The sequence below is a fragment of the Nymphalis io genome, chromosome 4 (assembly GCF_905147045.1).
Source record: "Nymphalis io chromosome 4, ilAglIoxx1.1, whole genome shotgun sequence".
Classification (NCBI taxonomy): domain Eukaryota; kingdom Metazoa; phylum Arthropoda; class Insecta; order Lepidoptera; family Nymphalidae; genus Nymphalis; species Nymphalis io.
This window is the reverse complement of record NC_065891.1, coordinates 12,473,955-12,495,958: the sequence shown is the minus strand read 5'-3', so window position 1 is coordinate 12,495,958 and position 22,004 is coordinate 12,473,955. Positions and strand designations below refer to the sequence as shown.

Sequence of the window (22,004 nt, the reverse complement as noted above, 5' to 3'; positions counted from 1 at the left end):
TAACTTAACCTAACTTAAAAATAAATTATATAATATTAGTTGCCTAATCAAATTCGAATCGAAATCGTTCAACTGGTTTCCTAACGCGCTGGAAACGAATCGATGGTGGAACATCTACCTGAGTCTCAGGGGATATCGATGGTGGAATAATAAGTTCCGTGTTGGATGATTCAGCCGACTCAGTCGTCGGTATTTCTAGCTGTGGCTCAGATATGGGGTGATCACTCGGCATGTTTTGGTTTTGTGGTGGCGATTTTGACGTAGATAAATCAAAGCTTACCCAACGTTTTTTTATCTGATTAACGTGTCTTTTGATAGGTGGACCGTCATCCCTACCTATGAGGTAATTACGAGACCCAAAATTACCATCTATTTTACCTTTTAACCATTTCTTTCCTTCCCCATAATTCCTTACCCAGACATTATCCCCTTGTTTAAATTGCCTTATAACTCCTTTTCCTCTTTCTATTTGCCTATTTTGCACCTCCCGTACTCTATCTTCCATCGCCCAATCCCTATGCAATAAGTCTAGTCTTGATCTTATACGCCTACGTTGTAAAATCATGGCAGGTGAAAGACCCGTGGTACTTTGATCGACGTTCCTGTATGCTAATAAATAGGTTTGCAATGCGGCATCGATATCGCAACCATCCCTTAACGACTTTTTTATTGCCCGTTTGCACAACTTAACAGCGCCTTCCGCTGCTCCATTACTAGACGGATGATACACGGGGGAGAATGTAACCTTAATACTGTTGTTCCTCATAAAATTGGCATATTCTTTGCTCGAGAAAGGCGGCCCATTATCCGAAACAATTTCTTTTGGCAAACCGAACCTAGCGAAAGTTTCCCGTAAAACTTTAATAACAGCAGCCGCGGTCGTATTTGGCATGTTAAAAATTTCTATCCATTTCGATGTGGAGTCTATTAAAACTAAAAATGTTTTACCGTTAAGCGGTCCTAAGAAGTCAATGTGTATTCTTGACCATGGCTCCGGAATAAAAAGCCATGGCTTGATCGGAGCTTTCGCTGGTGCTGCGTTTTCCATCGCACACGTAACACACTCATTACAAGTGCGTTCAATGTCGGCGTCGATACCGGGCCACCAAACGTAACTACGTGCAATGCTCTTCATCTTTACTATACCTAAATGACCAACGTGTATTTCCTTTAGCAACTCAGATGTTAATGATTTAGGTATTACTAAGCGGTATCCCCAAATTATACACCCCGCATCTAAATACAATTCATTACGACGTACAAAATATGGCTTAAGATCTTCATCGTCGCACGCCTTGGACCACCCGGATTGTAAGTATAAAATTACTTTCTTAAGTATGTTATCCTTATTCTGATGTTCTACTACTGTCTTCCGTGTTATAGGTAAAAAATTTTGTATGAAATTAACGTAAGTTTTCTCCTCTACTTGTAGTTTCCCTTCTCCCGTTGGAAATCTAGATAAAGCATCGGCCGCGTTCTTATTACTTTGAACGTATTCAATATTATAATTATAACCAGCTAAAATAACGGCCCACCGTTGCATTCTGCTAGCCGCCATTGTAGGGATACCATGTTTATCACCGAAAATAGCTACCAACGGTTTATGATCCGTGCGTAACGTAAATTTCCTTCCGTATAAGTACGTGTGAAATTTTTTAATGCCATAAATAATAGCTAAAGCTTCCTTTTCTATTTGAGCATACGATTTCTCAGCAGCATTAAGTACCCGAGACGCATAAGCTATAGGTCGCTCCCCTTTAGCGGTTATATGTGAAATTACAGCCCCTACTCCATAACTACTAGCGACAGTTGTTAGAATTAAGGGTAAGTCAGGTGAATAATGTGCTAAAATTTCACTAGATGTTAACAATTGCTTAACCTTATTAAAAGCTATATTACTTTCTGTATTCCATTCATATTTTTTTTCCTTTTTTAATAAAATATACAATGGTGCTAAAATTGTACTAATGTTTGGAACAAATCTAGCGTAATACATAACTAATCCTAAAAATGAGCGCAATTCGGATACATTATTCGGTATGCGAACCTTCTGAATTGCTTCAATCTTATTTGGGCATGTATGAACCCCTTCTTTACTAATTACAAAGCCTAAATATGTAACAGAGTCGGCAAAGAACGTACACTTATCTTTTTTAATTTTTAAACCATATTTTTGTAATCGATTAAATACCTCGTGAAGTGTTTTTAAATGTGATTGGTCGTCCTCCCCGGTAATTATCACATCATCTAGGAAAACACCCACTCGAGGCATATCCGAAAATAGTTGTTCTAACAATCTTTGAAAAATACCTGGACTCGAAGCCAAACCATAAATCAGTCTATTATACCTAAATAAGCCCTTGTGAGTGTTTATTACAGTGTATTTTTTTGATTCATCAAGTTCAAGTTGTGCATAGGCCTGAGACAGATCTAACTTAGTAAATTTGATACCCCCGTGTAATTTAACTAACAGATCCTCGACTCTCGGTAAAGGAAAACGATCCACCTCCAAGCACTTATTTAATGTTAATTTAAAATCACCACATACGCGTATTGTGCCGTCCTTTTTCATTACCGGTACGATCGGTGTAGCCCAGTCAGATGTAGTAACCGGCGTGATCACTCCATCCCGTACCAGCTGATCCAGCGCCCGCTCCACAGGCTCGCGAAGTGCGTAAGCGAGCGGTCGTGCGCGCATGAACACCGGCTTCGCGTCGGGTCGCAGCCGAAAACCAACCGTTCCACCATTGAATCGTCCCAGCCCGTCCGAAAACACTTCACAATATCTGGAACTGAATTCATTAAAATTAAACAGCTTGGAATTAAAATCAATACTATTACAATTCATAATAGGAATCTCGATCTGTAACTCGCTAATCCAATGCCTGCCTAACAGATTCGTTTTTGCATCTTTTATAATAAATAAATCCAACGATTTTCTTTTATTTTTGTAATTAACTATAGGACTTATTTTACCAACGGGTTTTACAATTTCTCCAGTATAATAGCGTAAATTTAAATCACACTTTCGAATTAAATTATGTGACAGATATTTCTTATAGCAATTATAACTAATGCATGATATCGCACTGCCCGTGTCTATTTCCATACAAAGAACACATTTATCAATATTGATACTAATTGTGTATGGTGCAAATTTTTTTAAATAACTACTTATAGAAAAATTGTTTACCTCCTCACTGCCCGAGCCTTCGTTTTCTGTGCATACGGAACTATCATTTTTTACGATGTTTAATGACACCTGTTTTTGTAGTACTGGACAAACCTTTTTTAAATGACCTTGTTCGTTGCAAACTCGACATATATAAAGTCTAAATTTACACCGATTTACTTGATGATTTGCACCACAAACGTCACACACTTGTTTAAAAGTCGTTCCCTTCTTTTGTCGTGCGAAGTCATTCATATTATTATCGCTCCGCCTGCTAATTATCGCTCCGCTTGTGAGGCTTGTACCACTGCTTAAAACCGGTTCTCGCGTTCCTACGTTCATATATTTTTGTAGATGTTTCCCTGTGCTTCTTCTCCTGGACGTAATCTGGTTTATAGATTCCTCCGCCTCTGATACGCCGTCACCTAATCTCCTGGTACGACCTTCTACCAAGGCTGCATCCGCCTCTGCAGCTTCCATTGTCACCGCGAGTTTAAACGCCGAATCGAACGTTATATTATCCTCCGCAAACATTCTTTGACGGATACAGTCACTGTTAATACCACATACAAATTGATCCCTCAAATTATCCAATAATGTTTCCGAACAAAAACCGCAATGTTTCGTCAATTTCTTTAATGCCGCCGCATATTCCGCCACGGACTCATTATGACGTTGCACTCTTTGTCTGAATTTGAACCGCTCCGCCAATACACTCGGTTTTGGTTGAAGATGGCGTCGCATAACATCCACCAGCTCTTCATAGCTTTTCGCAGATGGTTTGACTGGTGTACATAAATTCACCATCAGTTCGTACGCGTCACTTCCGATCACCGTTATCAGTGTCGCTACTCGTATCGCCGGTTTCACATCGTTAACAATAAAATACTGTTCCAACCGATCCACATACAAATTCCAATCGTCCTTGCCAAGGTCGAAGTGTTCCAGTTTTCCCACCGACATAGTAATAAAAACGATGCGTCACACACGTAGTTTCTTTACTACTCGTCGCCACTGTTAAATATGTGAATAATATGTAATATTATTCATAATTACAGTAACAGCCTGTTAATGTCCCACTGCTGGGCTAAGGCCTCCTCTCCCTTTTTTGAGGAGAAGGTTTGGAGCTTATTCCACCACGCTGCTCCAATGCGGGTTGGTGGAATACACATGTGGCAGAATTTCGATGAAATTAGACACATGCAAGTTTCCTCACGATGTTTTCCTTCACCGAAAAGCACGAGATGAATTATAACAGATATTAAGCACATGAAAATTCAGAGGTGCTTGCCCGGGTTTGAACCCACGTTCATCGGTTAAGATTAATATGTAATATTATTCATAATTATTTGAGGATAATTACTGAGCGCAATAAAAGACGTCCATTCGGTTGAGCGTTTAATAGCGAGAGACCACCATACATGGGTCTACAATTACCCACAGTTATAAAAGTAATATTCTAAAACTACCCCATACATTACAATTATTTTCATTTTTTATAGATTTTGTGAGTATAACATATTCGGTACGATTATACGACAAAAGAATATATATTTATTTTTTAATACAATTGTTTGAAATATCCTTTTTAATTTTTACTATACTTTTTTAAAGAATTAAAAAAATAAGCATCACAATACCTACCTATTTATTTTTTTATGATGCGCGATACATTTATTAATTACGTAATAATTCATTTAATTTATTAAAACAATATTTATGCTATTCTTGCTTGTGTATTTACTTTTATTTACTAATTCACTTATGAGAATCGATCAATGTTGCTGATCTAATGCAGTGTGAGGCGTGTGTATGTGTTGTAGTTCACTTACATAAGTAGTTTTAGGTATAAGTTTTCACATAAACCTTGATATTTAAATAAAACAATTTATATTCATCATAAATTAATTTATTTTGCATTTTTTACACTAAAACTAAGTTATATACATACATACCGCTTATTTTTCGAAGGTCGATAGTTTTCGATATTTTATATGATTAGTTATTTATATAAAAACCTAAATGAATGTAATGTCCTTATAATCTAATTATTACAACAGACAGTGATACGCAATAAAGCTTATTAAGTCTTAAAAGTAAGTTAGAGGTTTATTTAATTAAAGAGCGTATTTTTTCATACCAACAATGTATATCAACGACAAACCAAATTTTATGAGATTTAATTTACGAGTAAACTCTTATAGAGATAAAAATAAATTACATACAATTATATTTTTACTAATTACTTATTCCGGTTTCCATTGTCTCTTTTATCGAGGTACCCTCGACATATTTCGTTAAGGTCCCATCAACACGTCGACAGACTCATACATAATATGTGATACTTATTAAATAGATGATTTCTTCATTTAAATTAAAATAAATATTAAAAGAAGATAAGTTTACAGGCAAAATGATATTGGATCAAATTAGTACCATAAATAGAACTACATCGAGTCAACTAAAATACTAAACTATTATTTTGGTGCTACCATTATTTATAAACTAAAAAAAAACCGGCGATATAAAAAATAATTACAGTTAAAACATTAAATAGATATTGAACTAAATAAATAAAAGCAAGAGGAATCAACGATTTACCGAAGCACGTGCGTAAATGGCACATGATTTTAGACTTAATATTAATTGGTAGTCTTATTCTAATGCTTCTGTACATTACTGTAATAACTTTATTTATTACCTTCTGATCGCTGAGAAAATGCGTCCCTGACAAGTCCGTGATCGGTTAGACGGTTTAATTATAAAAAGTGGCAGAGTTTTCAATAAAAATATTAACATCGTTTATTTGCCCTAACGAATAATCGAAATCAACTTAAAATTTATGATATTGTCAGGTGACTTCGATATTATATATTGTTTAAAATTCATCTGCAATGTTACAAGATTATATCAACTGTTTATTTTTGTAGTGTACAACCAACTAACGTCACGAAAGCGTTCTCTCTAAGATAGGATTTTTATATGTTACCTTTTAAATCTGAAGCTACTCGTATATTAAGCGAAAATCAAGCATTTAATCTGTATAAGTTATTCAAAATAAGTAAAAACTATAAATTTATTTAAATTTCTAGATTTTTATAAAAGAAATTCGTTCGAATCGAATCGAATAGTCCTAAGTTCAAGCAGTCAGAAACATTTCAATCAATGTTTCGAATATATAAAACATTGGTAAAGAATTCAAGAAGATAAAATATATTGTAACTACAGTATAGTATAAATAAAGTCGATTGCAAATTCATTGGTTTTCTACCGCAAGAAAATAAAGTGAAAATATTCAACGAATTGCTTTACCAACATAGGCCATATAAGTTTTATATGACTTTTATTTAGTGAAGTAACATAATTACGATTTCATATACGACAAAATTTTTCAATCTCAATAAAAATGTTACAATAGTAACGACAGATAAAATCAACCAGTTCAAGCGACCTCCCCCTACACATTTAAACATCGTTTTAAAAAACTATCAAATATGGAGAAAAATGACGAAGAAAACAACAGAAGAGAGTTCACAGTTTCAATAATAACACACAATTTTGGTTCCCTTGACTAACTGTATTGTTCAAACTTAAACAATAACCACTTCTTTATATATAACTTGACGAGAGGCTCCTAAATTAAAGAAAATATTTACATTTGAGCATTCGCAACACATAGTGCATACTATGACACTTTCGGAAAAGTTTTAAGTCCATGGTCGTTTTATCCCGAGCCGTTTGTGTACGCGTCCGAAGCCACCCTCTGGCCTGCTCGTATGACACTTTGTACAGTTTGAGCTGCTCCCTGAAAACGTAATTTATTTAATATTAAAACGATTAATTTCTTGCGACTAAATTATTTTGATACTCTTTCTAGTGAAAAACATAATTTGAATTAAAGATAAAACTTCTATGAATATTTTTCATCTGATTTAGGTGCGTTTTCTATGTCATCATAACAAATTTTGTATGCATAATACGGAAAAGCCCATTTATTGTATTTTATTTGTTTTTTTTTTTACTCTGTAATATATACTTTGTAAAAATCACTGTCCACAACATAGTTATAGTCTTTTCTTCAGATTTTTTTAGGTTATTAACCTTACTAACAATTTTTATTTTACTTAAAATAACTTAATTAAAATAAGAATATATGGATTATAGATTTATAAAAGTTGATTAGTATTATTATTTAGTAATTGATGATGTTCGTTATGGATAAGCCAATATTAATAACCACTTACTAGAAAATTATTTTGTTTAGAATTCTGAAAATTTAAACATATCTAAATTCATATATTTCATAATTATATTTATTGCTATATACTGAACAGTTTATGATATACCTGAATTGCGGCCCCTAAGAACTGTGAGAAGGCTCGAGTTACATTAATAGCCGCTGATACCAACTGCCCCCTGCCTGGGCCTTGCTCCGTCGTTACGACACTTGGGGGTTCTAGAGGTATCTGATGATAAGTCACAATTATTAAACAAGTTAACAAACTAGTACAATAAGAACAGTATAAGGAAGCTAATAGCTAAACGAAATTAGAATTAAATGTATGAAGTAAAATAAATACACACAAAGATAATAATGAAAAACACAGTTGAAATTTAAGTAACTTAAGATAATACTAAATATATACAGAATGTGGTGTTAGAGAAGCAAGTGAAATAAGGCTTGTGACGGGAATATGAAGGGTGCATGCAAGAATTGTCCCTTACCAAAGTCCCTTAACAAGGATCAATGGAAAGATAAAAGGAAATCCTAAATGTACAAATCTCCAATCAAATTATTTGAGTTAAATTTGATATATAACAATTATTATTTTTTCTATTTACATAACGAAGATTTAAGATAATGAGAGTCATTTCTGCAAAATGAAGATGTCTAAGAATATAGTACTAAATATTACAGCGTAGAAAGATTGAAATTTTTTCAGTCTGAATGATAAATGCGTAGATATTGAAGTGTAGTTCTTCATTGAGCAGAATAATAGTTAGAAAACAATTCAAAATGCAAGCTTAAAATTCTAAAGATTAAAATAATTATTATTTTATTAACTTTCAGGAACATCGATTACTCACCAACATTAACATTTACACAAACACTCACATTATTTACAGTATAACACAAATTACTTAAAAAAAGGTTAAAAACAATATTACGATAAGTGCATTGATTACGTTGTTTGTCTGTTTTTTGACAATTTAAAGCATTTGGTAATTCAGGTGAATTTAAATTTACGGTTATGATTTTATTGACGGTAAGATAAATATTTTGAATATAATTGAATGTTCGATTCCTGAACGATTCCTTTCGAATGAAGATTATTACTTAAAAAGTTAAAAATAGTTCGATTTTTAAAACTGTGCACTCTGTTGGTGATGTTATACTTGTGCTCCGTTTTGGGTTAAATCCGTATCCGAAATTCGTAATAAATTAACTGTGTGTTAGTAACAATAAGACACGTATGTGATTCATCACGATTTATTAAGATTTTTGAATGTATTAAATATCTAAATAGGTATTTACAATAAAAAGTAATATATAATAATAAAATATTGAGGTTTTCAAATGATTTCTATATTTTAACAGCGTATCACGAGAATAAGTCTCGAAGGCGTTGCGAATAAAATGTATCAGATAGCAAACAAAGCTAATTTTTTTATTTAATAAATACTTAATGATCTTAATATAAAACTAATTAATTACGAGAATCGTATTTGTCGCCGACATTTGTTATTATAGGATAATGTTAGTTTGTAAATGAGTAAATTTACATACGCTTACAAGCGCCAGGTGTGATTTGTCGGTCTTATTATACTCGCGTCTCATCCCAAGGTATTTACAAAAAAAAAATCTCTACATATTTACAATTACAATCTGTACAAAACTCAAAATTAAAAGTTACCTTAGATTAAATTATAAATAGCTAACTACGAATAATACGAAATTCTCATCTGTATATAATTTAACCTAAGGCTACAGGATCCACCACCTCAACCCCAATCACACAACTTTAATAAAAGAGACGCGAAACCCACTCTATTTGATGTTGGCCTTTCGTCGGCGTTACCAACGAAAGGCCCAGAGCCGAACCAGTTGACTCTGGAAGTTGTTGCTGCAGATGGTGTTATAGAAGGCCTCGCTGATGGAGCAGGTCTCCTGTTAGGTCTTGCCACATCTGGACCAGGTGCCGTCTCTCTCCACTGTTGCCATAACCACGCAAGGCCATCTAATACTGGCCTACGAGGTGCTGGTGGTGGTGGAGGTGGCGTTGTTGTTCTCCTAGCTTTCGGCGTCACTACCACTTGGTTGAGTAAAGCCTACGATGTTATAGTTTAGCTAAGATTGGCCCATAAAATTAATCAATTTGTTACGTGAAATAAAGGAAAAGCTTCAATTTTTAAAAATTGTTTTAGGAGTAAAAGAAAATTATTGAAATCATTATGTTAAAAAGCAATAAGTTGAATAGTTTGCAATTAGTGCTTTGTTCAAAATGATAGGAAAATTATTCTACTATTAATATTATATATTCAATAATACTGATTTTAATTTTTACAGTGAGGCATAGATGATAAAATTAGAACTAACAGCTAGTCGGAGTTGCTCATCCAAAGAACTTGCCGTTGTGGGCCCAAATCCTTGTTCCTTAAGTAGTGCAGCCAGTAATGCATCATTACTATTTCCGTATTCTGTGCTTAAGGAAATTGAAGATTTAGTTGCTTCAGAAACCATTCCAGTAGGTTGAGCTTGATTTAATAATTTTTTTAGTGCCTCGTCGGGTGATTGTCCTAAAAATTTTTTTAAATAATTCATATTGATTCAAAAGAGAATGACCAAAAGTGGTCAAATATCCATCACTAACGAGACCTATGTTGACTTATAGTTCACTAAATATAGAGTAACTTTTTAGTAAGAGCCAAAAAAAATAATAAGCTGTCAGTAAAAAGTTATGACTATATAAAAAATAATAATAGTTTAGCTTTTTTTGCTTCACTATATATTTAAATCCATTTTAATAGAGCGTAGGTAGCTACTTGATGCTGCGCTAATGATGATTCATCGATAACAACGCGCGAATTGAAGATAGCACTATTTTGGCACTCGGCATGACATAACATGCTTATGCATTAAAGATTTTCTCATAAAAAGGTACATAACTTATTTATAACTTTTTACTGACTGCATATTTTTTGTTACGGTCCGGTTATAATGACTCAATATTTAGTAGACTATTTTATGACATAGGTCTCGTTAGTGGTATATATTTGGACAAAGATCCATATATTTTTGGTCATTCTCCTTTAATTCATACGTTATCATTTATATGAATATATTAGTAAAAAAAAACCTGTAATTGCTATTTTACTCCTTTGTGTTGTGGTTTCTTGCGCATCTTGCAATTTTATCAATGTTTGCAATAATTGCGCATCATCTTGTTCATTTTTTAGTTCATCTTTGACTGCAATTTTAGCTCCGTATGGTTTAGTGGTTGTCGTTGCAATTGAAGCAGTAACAGGTCTCTGTATTAAAAAAATATGATAAAATAAAATCATACAGTACATATTAATGCAAATCGCAAATTATTTAATGTAATCGACAACAGGTACCGTTAATATAGATTTACTATCAATTGTGACACTTACATTTGTATTTGTTAGTGTAGGTATATTAAACTTCGATGGATCTTGACCAGTAGCTTTCAACAATGCTTGTAAAAGTTTGGTATCTTGTTCAAACTGCTTAATATCTTCTTCTATCGAAGGTGTACTTAATGTGGAAGCTTCTGCAGTGGTAGTTTTTGAAGTAGGGGTTGTTACTCTAGCAGTTGTAGTAGTGGTTGGTCTGTTTGTAGTTGAAGTTTCAACCTTTTTCCCGGTCTGTATCTCATTTAAACTTCTTTCCACAGCAAGTGCTATAACTCGATTAGCAAGGGCTGTTTCTGGATCTTCACCACTATTTTTTGCACTTAAAACGGATTTCTAAAAGAAAAAAAATATTTATATTTTTATTGGTATGTGTTTTAAATATATATATTGCCAAATTTATGACTGACAAATGGGCTCCCTGATGGTCACCACCCTTAGAAATACATAAGGAATACTACTATTCCGTACAATACCAATGCGCTACAAGCCTTTGTAACTAAGATGTAATTTTCTTTGTGCCTGTAGTGGCTAGCTCACTTACGTTTTAAACCTTCAAACCAGATCACAAAAATACTAAGTATTACTGCGTGGTGGTAGAATATCTGTTGAGTCAGACGGGCTTACACAAAGCACCAACACCAAATAAATTATAACAGTAAAATTGTTGAAATCGAAACTATTTACTATTCTCGAAAACTAATACTCGATAATGAAAAATATTTACAAGATTACATTTCAAACTTACCAAATTTTTCAAAAACTGCAAATCTTCTTCATCTGAGAAAGTTGAGGTACTGGGGATCTCAGTTGTAACTTGAAATCTTGAAGTTTGTGCACGTCGCATAGTCGTCGATATGTCACCCACGCTACGTATGGTTGTGGTGGATCTTACATTAAACGGTTGAAATGTTGTTGAGATTCCAATTTCTTCGGTCGTTTGTTGCTGCGGCTGTAATGTAGACACAGTAACAGTTCCTGGTGTGATAGCAGTGAAGACCGGTGACGGTCGAGTTGTAAATATTGGAAGATTATTTACAGGAGTTGTGGGATTTGATTCTATGGATGTAGTTAAAGGGTTGGATGCAATTCTGACATTAGATGTTATTCCAGATATTATTGGTAAATTGGCAGTGTTCTGTGTACCAGTAGCTTGTAACAATGCTTGTAAAAGCCTTGTATCTTCTTGCAATTTTCTTAAGTCTTCATTAAAAGATAAATCGTTTGTTCTACCAATTGTGGTTGGTTTTAAAGTGGTTGTAATTATAGGGGTATTTGTAGTGGTACTCGTTGTAATAGTTGTAGTCATTGTGGGGGTAGTAGTTGTTGTTCGCTCAGTAATTGTTTGGTCTTTTGTAGTTATTAACTTTGTTGTCATTGGAATCGAAGTTGTAGATGCTGCAACCCTCTTTATGTTATCCAGATTCGGTAAATTGAGTTCTGATGGATTTCGTCCAGTGGCTAGCAAAAGTGCTTTAAGTAATTTTGTGTCTTCTTCAAATTGTCGAATATCATCTTCGATCGATCGTATTGTTGTAGTGGATTGCTTATTTTCATTTACATTTTTATCAATACCCAATCTTTGTGCACCACCTAGTAAAAGTGCTTGTAACAACTTAGCGTTTTCATTTTGTTGATTATTGTCTTGATTACTGTTGCTAAGACGATTAAGATTTTTAGGACTACGTCCGATTTCTTGTAACAGTGTTTGAAGTAGCTCAGCATCTTTTTGATTGGTAGCCGCGGTTTCTAGGACACTGGCTGTAGGGCTCGTTACTGTCGCTGTAGATGGATTAAGACTTGTTGTTTGAAGAGTTGTAGGTATTGTCATTAGAGTAGGTAAGTTGTCTACTTCAGTAGTGGCTGTAGTTGCAATTACGGATGGAATACTAGTCATTGGTGTACGTAACGTTGTGGAGGTAGTTGTTGGTTTTGCTGGAGGGTTAGTTAAAGGGATTGATGTAGTAGAGTCAGTTGTAGCTGTAAACATAGTTCCTGCCATGTTTGCAGTTGATGTAGTAATTTCTGGAGTAAGAGTTGTAGGTTCAGCTTCTATTTTATTCACCACTATTGATAATTCCGGCATATGCGTAGTTGTATCGGAATTTTCTATTGGTGTCATTGCAAAAACTGGTGTAGACGTTGTTTGACCAATGGTACTCATGTCATTTGGTGTTATTTGTGTACTAGAACCGGATCTTATTGCTTGTAACATTTCATTAAATGTCGTTGTTTTTGGCATTTTAGTCGACGCAAGTTTTAAAACATTAGATTCTTGTGGCGATACGGTTATTTCGTCAATTGGTATAAATTTAAATACTGCATTTCCATTTCCATCATCAGGCTTTTCTGTGCGAATTTGTTTTGTCTGTAATAAGGTATATTTGAATTATTATAATTATATTAATACCATCCTATTCCTCAAATGAACATGAATACTTTTACTGTAAGATATGCAGGACCCTCACCACTTACCTTATTAAAAAGGTAATTTGTATTATATTTTACCACATGCAATATTTCTGGCTTTTAAAATTAGAATATTTATTACTAACTGTACTAGACAGGCTTTCTATCTACTTTAAAATTAGTCAACTATAAAAAGCTTTAGAAAAAAGGTATGAGAATGTATTGTCAGTATTTATGTAATGATTATACCTCCGGATCGATATCCAGTGTTAATATTCTTGGTTCGCGAGTAGAACTTGTCATTGAGGATATGACCATCTCCTCTTTAGTGGCTGAAGATATGCTATTAAGCAGAATCTCATCGATAGAAGGTAACATTGTTGTTGTGCGTAAACTCAAAACATGCGAGGCAGTGCTTTTTTCAGCAGACGGCTTATTTGTGGAGGTTGTTAAACCCAATGAACTGCTATCTGTTATATTAAGTGCCGATGAAGATATCTGCAATTATGAAATAGAAAGTTAAGCCTTGCAATGTTAATTTTGAGTGGGTGCAGGATGCATGCTCAGCTTACCATAGTCCCAACACCATCCCTCTTGTGCCATCTCCACTAAATACTAGGCGCTGAAAAATAAGCTTCAAGCACAGCATTTAAGCTAAACAACATAAAATTAATACCGTAGTTTGTAGGTTATTTACAGTGTCGGTAGTTAATTGGTTTTCCGATCCGTTATTTGAGGTATCGTTGGATGTCACAATATTAGTGGATACTCGGATAGGGTTAGACTGCGGTCTGACAATGGCCGGAATGTTATGGATGGGGCTGTATGGATTTCTTAAGCTCCATGGACTAATTGGTAGTATGTCAATTTTTTGCATGATTCGTGGTACTCTAGTTCCATTAGGAAATTTTCGTATTACTGTGTTATTTGGTAGTACGCCGTAAATGATGTATGGACTTGCTTCTGTTAATGTTTCCAATGGATCGTCGTTAGGATTCTTACGTACCACTGTATTGTTAGGAAGTATTCCGAAAATTACATAATCTTTTTTCGGAATAGACGATGGAGTAGCGACGTTGATATGATTGCTTATCATATTTACATCATTTGATATTGTCTCATTGATTAGCGCAACTATTGTTGTTGATTCAGTACCTGATATCGATGTAGTTTCTAAATTGTTTTCAGTCGTCAAGTCAATTTCTGATGCAGATTCAGTATTAGAAACAGTAGTCGTAGCTTCATTGTCGATTGACATTGTAGATGGAGTGATATCTGAATTAATCATAGTTGTATCGAAAATATTAAGGCTTCTTATAAAACCTTCAGTCATTGTTGATTCATCACTCGATGGCGTAGAACTAAAGAAAGCGTCAGCTATATCACGAGCAGTTTCAAAAGCTGTCGTTTCTATTTCTTGTGATATGGTATAAGCAGTATCAAGTGATATAGGCGTAGTTGCCAGTGAAATATCAGCTATACTAGCTGGTGCATTTGAAAAGGAACTTTCTGTTGTAATTATATTTATTGTATTTTGTGAGGAGGCAAAGGATGGATTTGAGGAAGGAGTAGTCATTTGAGTAGTAGTTGCTTCTGTTGAAGTCGGGTCATCTTCATTCTTGAAGTCGAGTGAACTAATTGTTGTTAAAGTCATTGTATTAACAATTTCAGACAAGCGGTTTGAAAGTGAAATATTATTTGTATTTGTACTATCAATTAGTTCAGTCAAAGGGGCATTAGCTATCTCATCATTATGATTTCGAATGATGTCTTCGATCATTTTTAACACTCTTGCTTTTTTCGAAAGTATCCATAACTGAAGGCGTGATAATTGACTCGGGTCTTCTATATTATCTATATCTTCTAATTCTTTTACTTGTAATGATGTCATTTGTGTAGTGGGGCTTGATTTTGTCAAATTTATGTCTGAATTTTCTGTATTGTTCACAGTAAAGTCATTTAATTCAAAATTAGTGAGGAATGGAACTAGGACAGGTCTGTTAGTAAAATCACTATTTACACTTGAGCTTAAACTTGTATCACTACTTGTTAAAACTATTTCTGTGCCTGAAGGACTAACAGACATTTCATTATTCGATAATGCAGCAGTAGAAAGCTCAACATGTGTATTACGTTCCGTTGGTACAAATTTTGGCATATCAGCAGTAACTAATGTAGGTGCAGTAGTGGGTATTTCAGGCACAGATACAGTTTTCTGGTTCTGAAGTGGAGTAGTATTATTTACAGTAAGACTTGTTTCTGTTGTTGTGATTATTGAATCAATATTCATTCCCGTGCTATTTACAGTACTATCATTCACTACTTTATCTTGGAGAATATTTACATCGGGGAAATTTGTGTTATCTGTATTATCTATAACGATATTTTCAGTATCTTTAATATCTTCCAAACTATAAGGAGTTGTATTTGGAAGAGAGTCAATGTCGTCTTGCAATTTTAAAGGCTTATTTAATTTAGGAATTAGGGAATTTAATAAGTTTACCATATCTACTGAAAGTCTAGCTCTACTATCCTCATCCATATTCGAAATAATGTTTTTAATATTATTTGAAAGCATGCTAGTTAGATCAGACGAAACTAATTTATTATTAGACAATACAAGATCAGATACTGTATTATATACCATTGTTGAGCTGTCAGTCGTTGGTTGATTTGTAGTCATTACGGCAGTCGTTTTGTCTGTTGTTGGTGCAGTATCTGCATATAATACTTTTATAGCAAATGGTTTTCTGGCAGATACGGGTGTACTTGGGGGAGGGGTAGGAGAAGGAAAATTTTGAGGTATGGTTGTAGGAGTACTATCCCTGTCCTTTGTATTTTGTGATAGTGTTGTGAAACCCCCAACCGAAATACGGTTAACCACATCTGGTGTAGATTGTTCAGTTGTTTGTACAGACTTAGCAACGGTGTTTACGTTATCCACTGACATAAATGTATCTTGGCTCATTGAGCCTTTGTCAATATTTACATTAATATTGTTACTCACTCCGTCATTTATTTGCTTAACATCGTTACTAGTGCTTTGTTTTTGTAATACTTCAGTTGTTGAGGAAATATGAGGTCTAGGTGTAGACGTAAGTATTTCAGCTAAAGCGTCAAAAATTGATACTGTAACTGAAGGTGAATGATGTGACGCCTCAACATTCATAACTTGTAATGACTTGGCCAGGCTTTCAGAAAGTCTCAGATCAGCAGAGGTTAGTGGACTTCGTGACTTAGTAAAAGATATTGCGTTCATGTCTGGCCCTATTTGTATTTCTTCTCCCTCTACCTGAAATAAGAAGTAATCTCACCCATAAATTTAGAAAAAGTTTTGTGATCGCAGAAAATCGCAGCAATGTGGACTTGAAGGTGAGACAGTATCAGAAAAAAATAGAAAATTGTGCGTAGACCAAAGCCTCTTTACTACTTTTGGATATCATTAAAGAAAGTGAATGTTGCATGTAAATGTATTAAGCAAAACCCATTGTGAGTATTGAAACAATGTTTTACATCAATACAATTTAATAGATTTTACTTAAAATTAAATACAAAACTGTTATTAATAATTTGGTTAAAATGGTGCTATTTTGTTTTTATAAGCATTTGCATTGTATATCTTGCACGACCATTTTCTTAAAAACAATAAAAACTTATATAATAATTATGTAATCATTGTTTGCTACTCATATTAGTAGAAGTTAAATGCAATTTATAAGTACTGCCTAAACTATTTTTCTTATATTTGAAGAGCCTTATATACTTAATTACAATAGTGAATTTGTATTGCCACCATGATTGTGAAGTAATGTTTGATCTAAATGATATGATTAACCGGTTCTAAGGCTGTATCGAGCATGCATGTCGGCGATGATGAATTTTGTCTTGACATCTGTTCTGTTGTTACATCGGAAAAGTCTTCTTCTTCGAACCACTTTGGCTCCTCTACAGACTTTGATAAAAGATGATCTGTCACGAAGAATTTCAGCCAAGCCTTTGGTAATGAAAATTATTGTTAAAATGTTGATGAGAGCAAATAAGTTTAATGGATTTGTTACAAGCAATTTTAATTTACAAATTCTTTAAAAAAGAAAACTGTAAAATGCAATAATGAAATATGATTAGATTAAAAATCAAAAAGCGATTCGTTATAATGATCATTCACGAAAGATTGCCATTATCTTAAAAAAAATGATAGTTGATGGAATATTAAATCAAGGTGATAATGAATTGATGAAAATGAAAATTTACTAATGATACATATTTGATATTAATTTAATGTCCAGTTTCATAAAGGGGCTTTGTTTAAATATATTTTATAGTATAAAATCTTAATAAAACTAATGTCTACTTTTAAAACTACTGTTACCTTGGGATATTATAAAAAAATCTTTAAAGCGTTCCTAAAAGTCATATTTTTCCTATTCATGAATGATTGAAGTTTAGCACGTAAATAAATAACACAAGTATTTAATGTAAATACGTAAAGAGTAAGTTACATACATCAAATAAAAAAGTATTTTTTGTAGTTTCATTAATTAAACATGCTACTGCTATAATAGTAGCATTTTAAAAAGATCACATTCTTCATAATCAAAATATGCATTTTAGTTGACATTGAATATACTGTTTTTTAAATTGTACGTTGTTACAGCATTTGTATAATTTGTGGAGTTACTTACTGTGGATGGTGTAATTGTGGGTACAGTGGGTTTATAAAATGGTTTATCGAGGTATGAAGCACGATATTTAGAACTAAATTTATTTTTTTGTTTTTCAGGACCAGCTAATATCTGGAAAATATTGTATATACCATATACATTAAGTTAAAAAGTTAAACACATTAATAGTAATCAACCCGTAAAATACCATAGACGTGAATACATTAAATGTATACTTACGCCATTTGATGAAGCCTCCGTAGTCTTTGAAAAAGTATCACTATATTTTCTTAAATTTCTTTCTCTAGATTTCGACGTCACAACTGAAAACTCTTCTCTTGGTTTTGACGATTTCCGACCATATTTTCTTGTTCGTATGTTCCTAATAGGTGGGGTAACAGTTGACTTTTCGTTGGACGATGAAGAAATATCATTATTATTTTCTTTGTAAGTGGCGTGATATTTTTGAGTTGTGCTAACAAAGTTATTCATAAATTTATTTTCGTTTTCTTCTGTTATACTTATTACCTCATTGTCAGTTCCATTTTCTGAAGATTCCTTACTGTTAACAGTTATAATAAAGTTACGACTTTCTTGTATGTTTGCGTTGTCACTTACTTTGGGTAAACCATCTGTATAAATTATAGGTAATTCTGCTGTATTCTCTACTTTATTCTCTGCATTTGCTATTTCTTCTGTTACATTTTTTATGCTTGAATCGGTTGTTGATGTTGTACTCGATCCGTTATTTCTTAGCCTCGAATAATAGGAAGTTCTCGGCAGCAACTGTTTTGATTTAAATATTGATTTTCCTTCATAATTTTTTGACGTTTCATTTTTGGTCGATAGTTCTGAGTTTGTGCTAAAGTTTTTTGAAGCATTTCTCCTTAAATAAAAGGATGAACGCACAGCAGGTTTCTTAAAAGATATATTAGTTTCATTGCCTTTACTCTGACTGGTATTTTCAACGTTTGATGCTTCAGTTGAAGTTAACTTGACTTTTCTTTGAAATTTATAAGTTCGATCGATGGATGGACTAAAAGGAACTGAAGTTGATGCAGATAATGTGTTTGATTTTTTATTTCTTGGCTTAAACGATCCCCTTAGACGATATTCTGCAGATTTAGCTTTCGGCTTTTCAGTAGACGTTGTTGTTATAACAGGTATCTTCTCTTCAATTTGACTGTTACTGTTGTTACCTTCCATGTTTATTTTACTGCGTAGCTGAAAGTCAGGTGTTATATTACATTATAAAAAAATCGAATTTATTTCAAATAACTTGTAATTTTTTTTAAGGATGATAACAATATACTTTTTGTAAGTATATAAAGGTGTCATCAATTATTGGTGATTGGTTGGTTTTATAATGTTAATAAAACGAAAGTATGGTTTGCAAAATTATTAATGTAATAAAAGTAGTATTGTCATTTATTAAAAGCCAATAATGGACTTATTTAATATTATTACCCGAGAATGTTTTTCTATGTCAGGAGCCGTGATAATGGATTGTGAAGATGTTGTGTAAGTTTTAAAGACTTTTTGTGATGCTTTCACTGACAAACTCTCGCTGGGTGGAGAGCTGGCTTGTGTCTGAAATTTTTGTTTTTCGTTATTTGTATGTAATGTCTGCACAAACATCAGGTAAGTACATGCGATTATCAAAATCAATATGAATGAAAGTAGTAATTTTAATAACGTTTCGATTTTTGATTATGCATACATTGTTAGTATGTGGAACAATGTTAGTGATATGAAACAAACAGAAATTCTGTTTTAAGTGCTTATTTATTGCAACTCGAACATGATATACAGTGATATGATATGAGTGATAATTATTAATTAATTAACCATACTTTAATGAGACTTTTCTACTCACCGATGCATTCTTAGCTTGTATCAAAGCTTTAAATGTTTCAGGATAGTTATCATCTTCTTTGATTTCATCTGATACTTTTTGTTTTTCGGCGGTTGATGGCGTTTTTCCTTTACTCCGTGAAACTGGTCGTTTGACAACTTTTGTTGTTTTTAGAGTACTCGACTTTAAAGAACTTCTTTCTGTACTATGTCTTAAATTTTTTTCAGTTGTAGACCGAGAAAAAGATTTCAATTCCGTCTGACTAGTAATATTTTCTCTAATTTGACTAGATTTCACTTCATTAGATGTTGCTATTCCTTCACCAGTTAAATTTGTATCCGTTTCAGATTGTCGTGTTTTATATCTTAATTTCCTTGAGTTTCTTATGTCTTCAGTTCTTGCAGTAGTCGGTTCTTTAGGAGCTGTAGATAACGCATTAGCCGTTCCTGAAACATCTAAATCTAGTGCCCGGACATTTGTACGTGTATTAATACGCACGCGACCTCTGGGAGCCATTACACTTTCAGTTGTTCGCACAGTTGAACTTCTTCTTCTTACTTGTGAACTAAGTTCGCCGACATCTTTTGACAATGTTTTTGTTATATCATTAAAAGCAATATCGGTGAAATCCTTTTGTATCATGCCTATGGTCGGCGACGTACTTAGCAGAGGGACCTGCGTTGATTGAGTCGACACATATCTGCTGGATTGTCGAGATCGAATTTTTGATTGATTTTCCCTATTCACTGTAGTATCAAAGTTCGCTTCGTTGACAACCGGCTTGCTACGCACCCGACTATTCGATCTTCTTGAATCAAATCTGTCACTTCTTTCAGTTTGGTGTTGAGATTTATCAGTAGTAAAAGATGGGGACTCAGTAGGCCTGCTTCTGCTTCTCGTTCTTGAAATATCTCGTGGTTGATTTTCTTCTCGTCTTCTTGAGCCTCGGGGTCTAGACGTAGAAGAGTCATCTTCTGATTTATTTGAACTTGTAGGACTTCTATCGGGATTTGGAAGTCGTCTGCTGATACGCGATGTGCCTTCCACCTGAAATTAAAAACATTTTTTTTATTTATCGTTTTAAAGTTTCAAGAATGAAAGAATATAATCAATGCTTATGTACCTCATTGCCTGCCCTGAGCCTTTTTTCTTCATTATATATATATATAATGGCATGTCTATAGTATATTTGACTAAATTAGTCCAAACTATATAATATAACATACTAAATGTGTCAAAAATTCACTTAGCAAAGTTCTTCGTGCAGTTGAGGAATTTTAATAATTTGTTATTTACTAAAGTAATAAGATAGTTGCTGATTGTGTGTACAAATTTTACACATGAAGGCGCAGGAAACTATTGTACCGTATCAATAGTTTCAACAGCGCAAGTAAAACAGTGGGCCAGTAACCGGGCGATTAGACGCAAAATATTTGACCTAAAATGTGTTTAATTTATATAGAAAGAGCGCTGATTGATTTTGATCAAGTTATATGTTTAAATAAAGTGTTTGGTAACAAGAGTAGACAGGATAATGATTGTAAGTTGTTTTACGGCGAATCAGTGACAATATATTATACTCGTACCACCATACTACATAGAAACGTTTCTAAAAACGATCAAAAAATACAAAATTACATTAAGCACTACAGCTTTAAAATAGAATGTAATATAATGTAAAATGTCAATAATTAGTGTCACAAGGCTTATTGCCAGTCAAAAAGATGAAATTATGATTCTAAATAATCCATACTAATATTATAAAAGCGAGAGTAACTCTTTTTATCTCTGTCCTTATGTCTATTTGTTACGCTTTCAGGGCTAAAATACTGAACCGATTTCGATGAAAATTAGTACGAACCTTGAACCCCAAGGATGGACTTTTTTTAACTCAACTATCGAGGGGTAAAATGTGATATGATGTTTGTTTACAACTTTAAAGTTGAAAATATATAAATGAATACATTAAATATTTATATCTTTAATTTAAAGTTCACTTCACTTCGATCCGTCGTCATGAAAAATAATAGAATAGAATGTATTTTGGTCACAAATTGATTTGCACGCGCGAAAACTCAGTTTCAGTTTTTGAATTTTCTAAATTTAATTTCAACTAATAATAAATTGATATATATATATATTATTATAATATATATATATATATATATATATATATATATATATATGTAGTGTATATATATATATATATATATAAATATTTCTTTTTATGGCCGTACGTTTAAAAATAAACGCA

General features: G+C 33.3%; 2 protein-coding genes across 5 annotated transcripts in view; both read right to left on the bottom strand.

Moving 5' to 3' along the window:
• Positions 1-1,024: 1,024 nt before the first annotated feature.
• Positions 1,025-4,174, bottom strand: LOC126768151 (uncharacterized). Its single transcript, XM_050486091.1, has 2 exons — positions 3,194-4,174; positions 1,025-2,792 (listed from the first exon to the last, which is right to left on the bottom strand). Exons 1-2 carry the CDS (start codon positions 4,133-4,135, stop codon positions 2,778-2,780), a joined length of 957 nt encoding a protein of 318 aa, XP_050342048.1. The 5' UTR covers positions 4,136-4,174; the 3' UTR covers positions 1,025-2,777.
• Positions 4,175-6,574: 2,400 nt separating this feature from the next.
• LOC126768113 (mucin-17-like) overlaps positions 6,575-22,004 on the bottom strand; it is a 96,114-nt gene continuing 80,684 nt past the window's right edge. The window contains exons 3-14 of one of the 4 annotated variants that reach the window (XM_050486008.1): positions 19,772-20,797; positions 18,136-19,119; positions 17,917-18,027; positions 14,241-16,526; positions 13,484-13,732; positions 11,574-13,193; positions 10,826-11,161; positions 10,531-10,702; positions 9,771-9,970; positions 9,221-9,502; positions 7,519-7,638; positions 6,575-6,977 (exon numbers count right to left, since the gene is read on the bottom strand). In XM_050486008.1, the coding sequence (XP_050341965.1) occupies positions 6,897-6,977; positions 7,519-7,638; positions 9,221-9,502; positions 9,771-9,970; positions 10,531-10,702; positions 10,826-11,161; positions 11,574-13,193; positions 13,484-13,732; positions 14,241-16,526; positions 17,917-18,027; positions 18,136-19,119; positions 19,772-20,797 (7,467 nt within the window). In that variant the 3' untranslated portion in view covers positions 6,575-6,896. Of the gene's footprint in view, positions 6,978-7,518; positions 7,639-9,220; positions 9,503-9,770; positions 9,971-10,530; positions 10,703-10,825; positions 11,162-11,573; positions 13,194-13,483; positions 13,733-13,910; positions 16,527-17,916; positions 18,028-18,135; positions 19,120-19,771; positions 20,798-22,004 lie in introns of all 4 variants that reach the window. The other 3 variants (XM_050486007.1, XM_050486009.1, XM_050486010.1) reach the window with 3 other exon arrangements.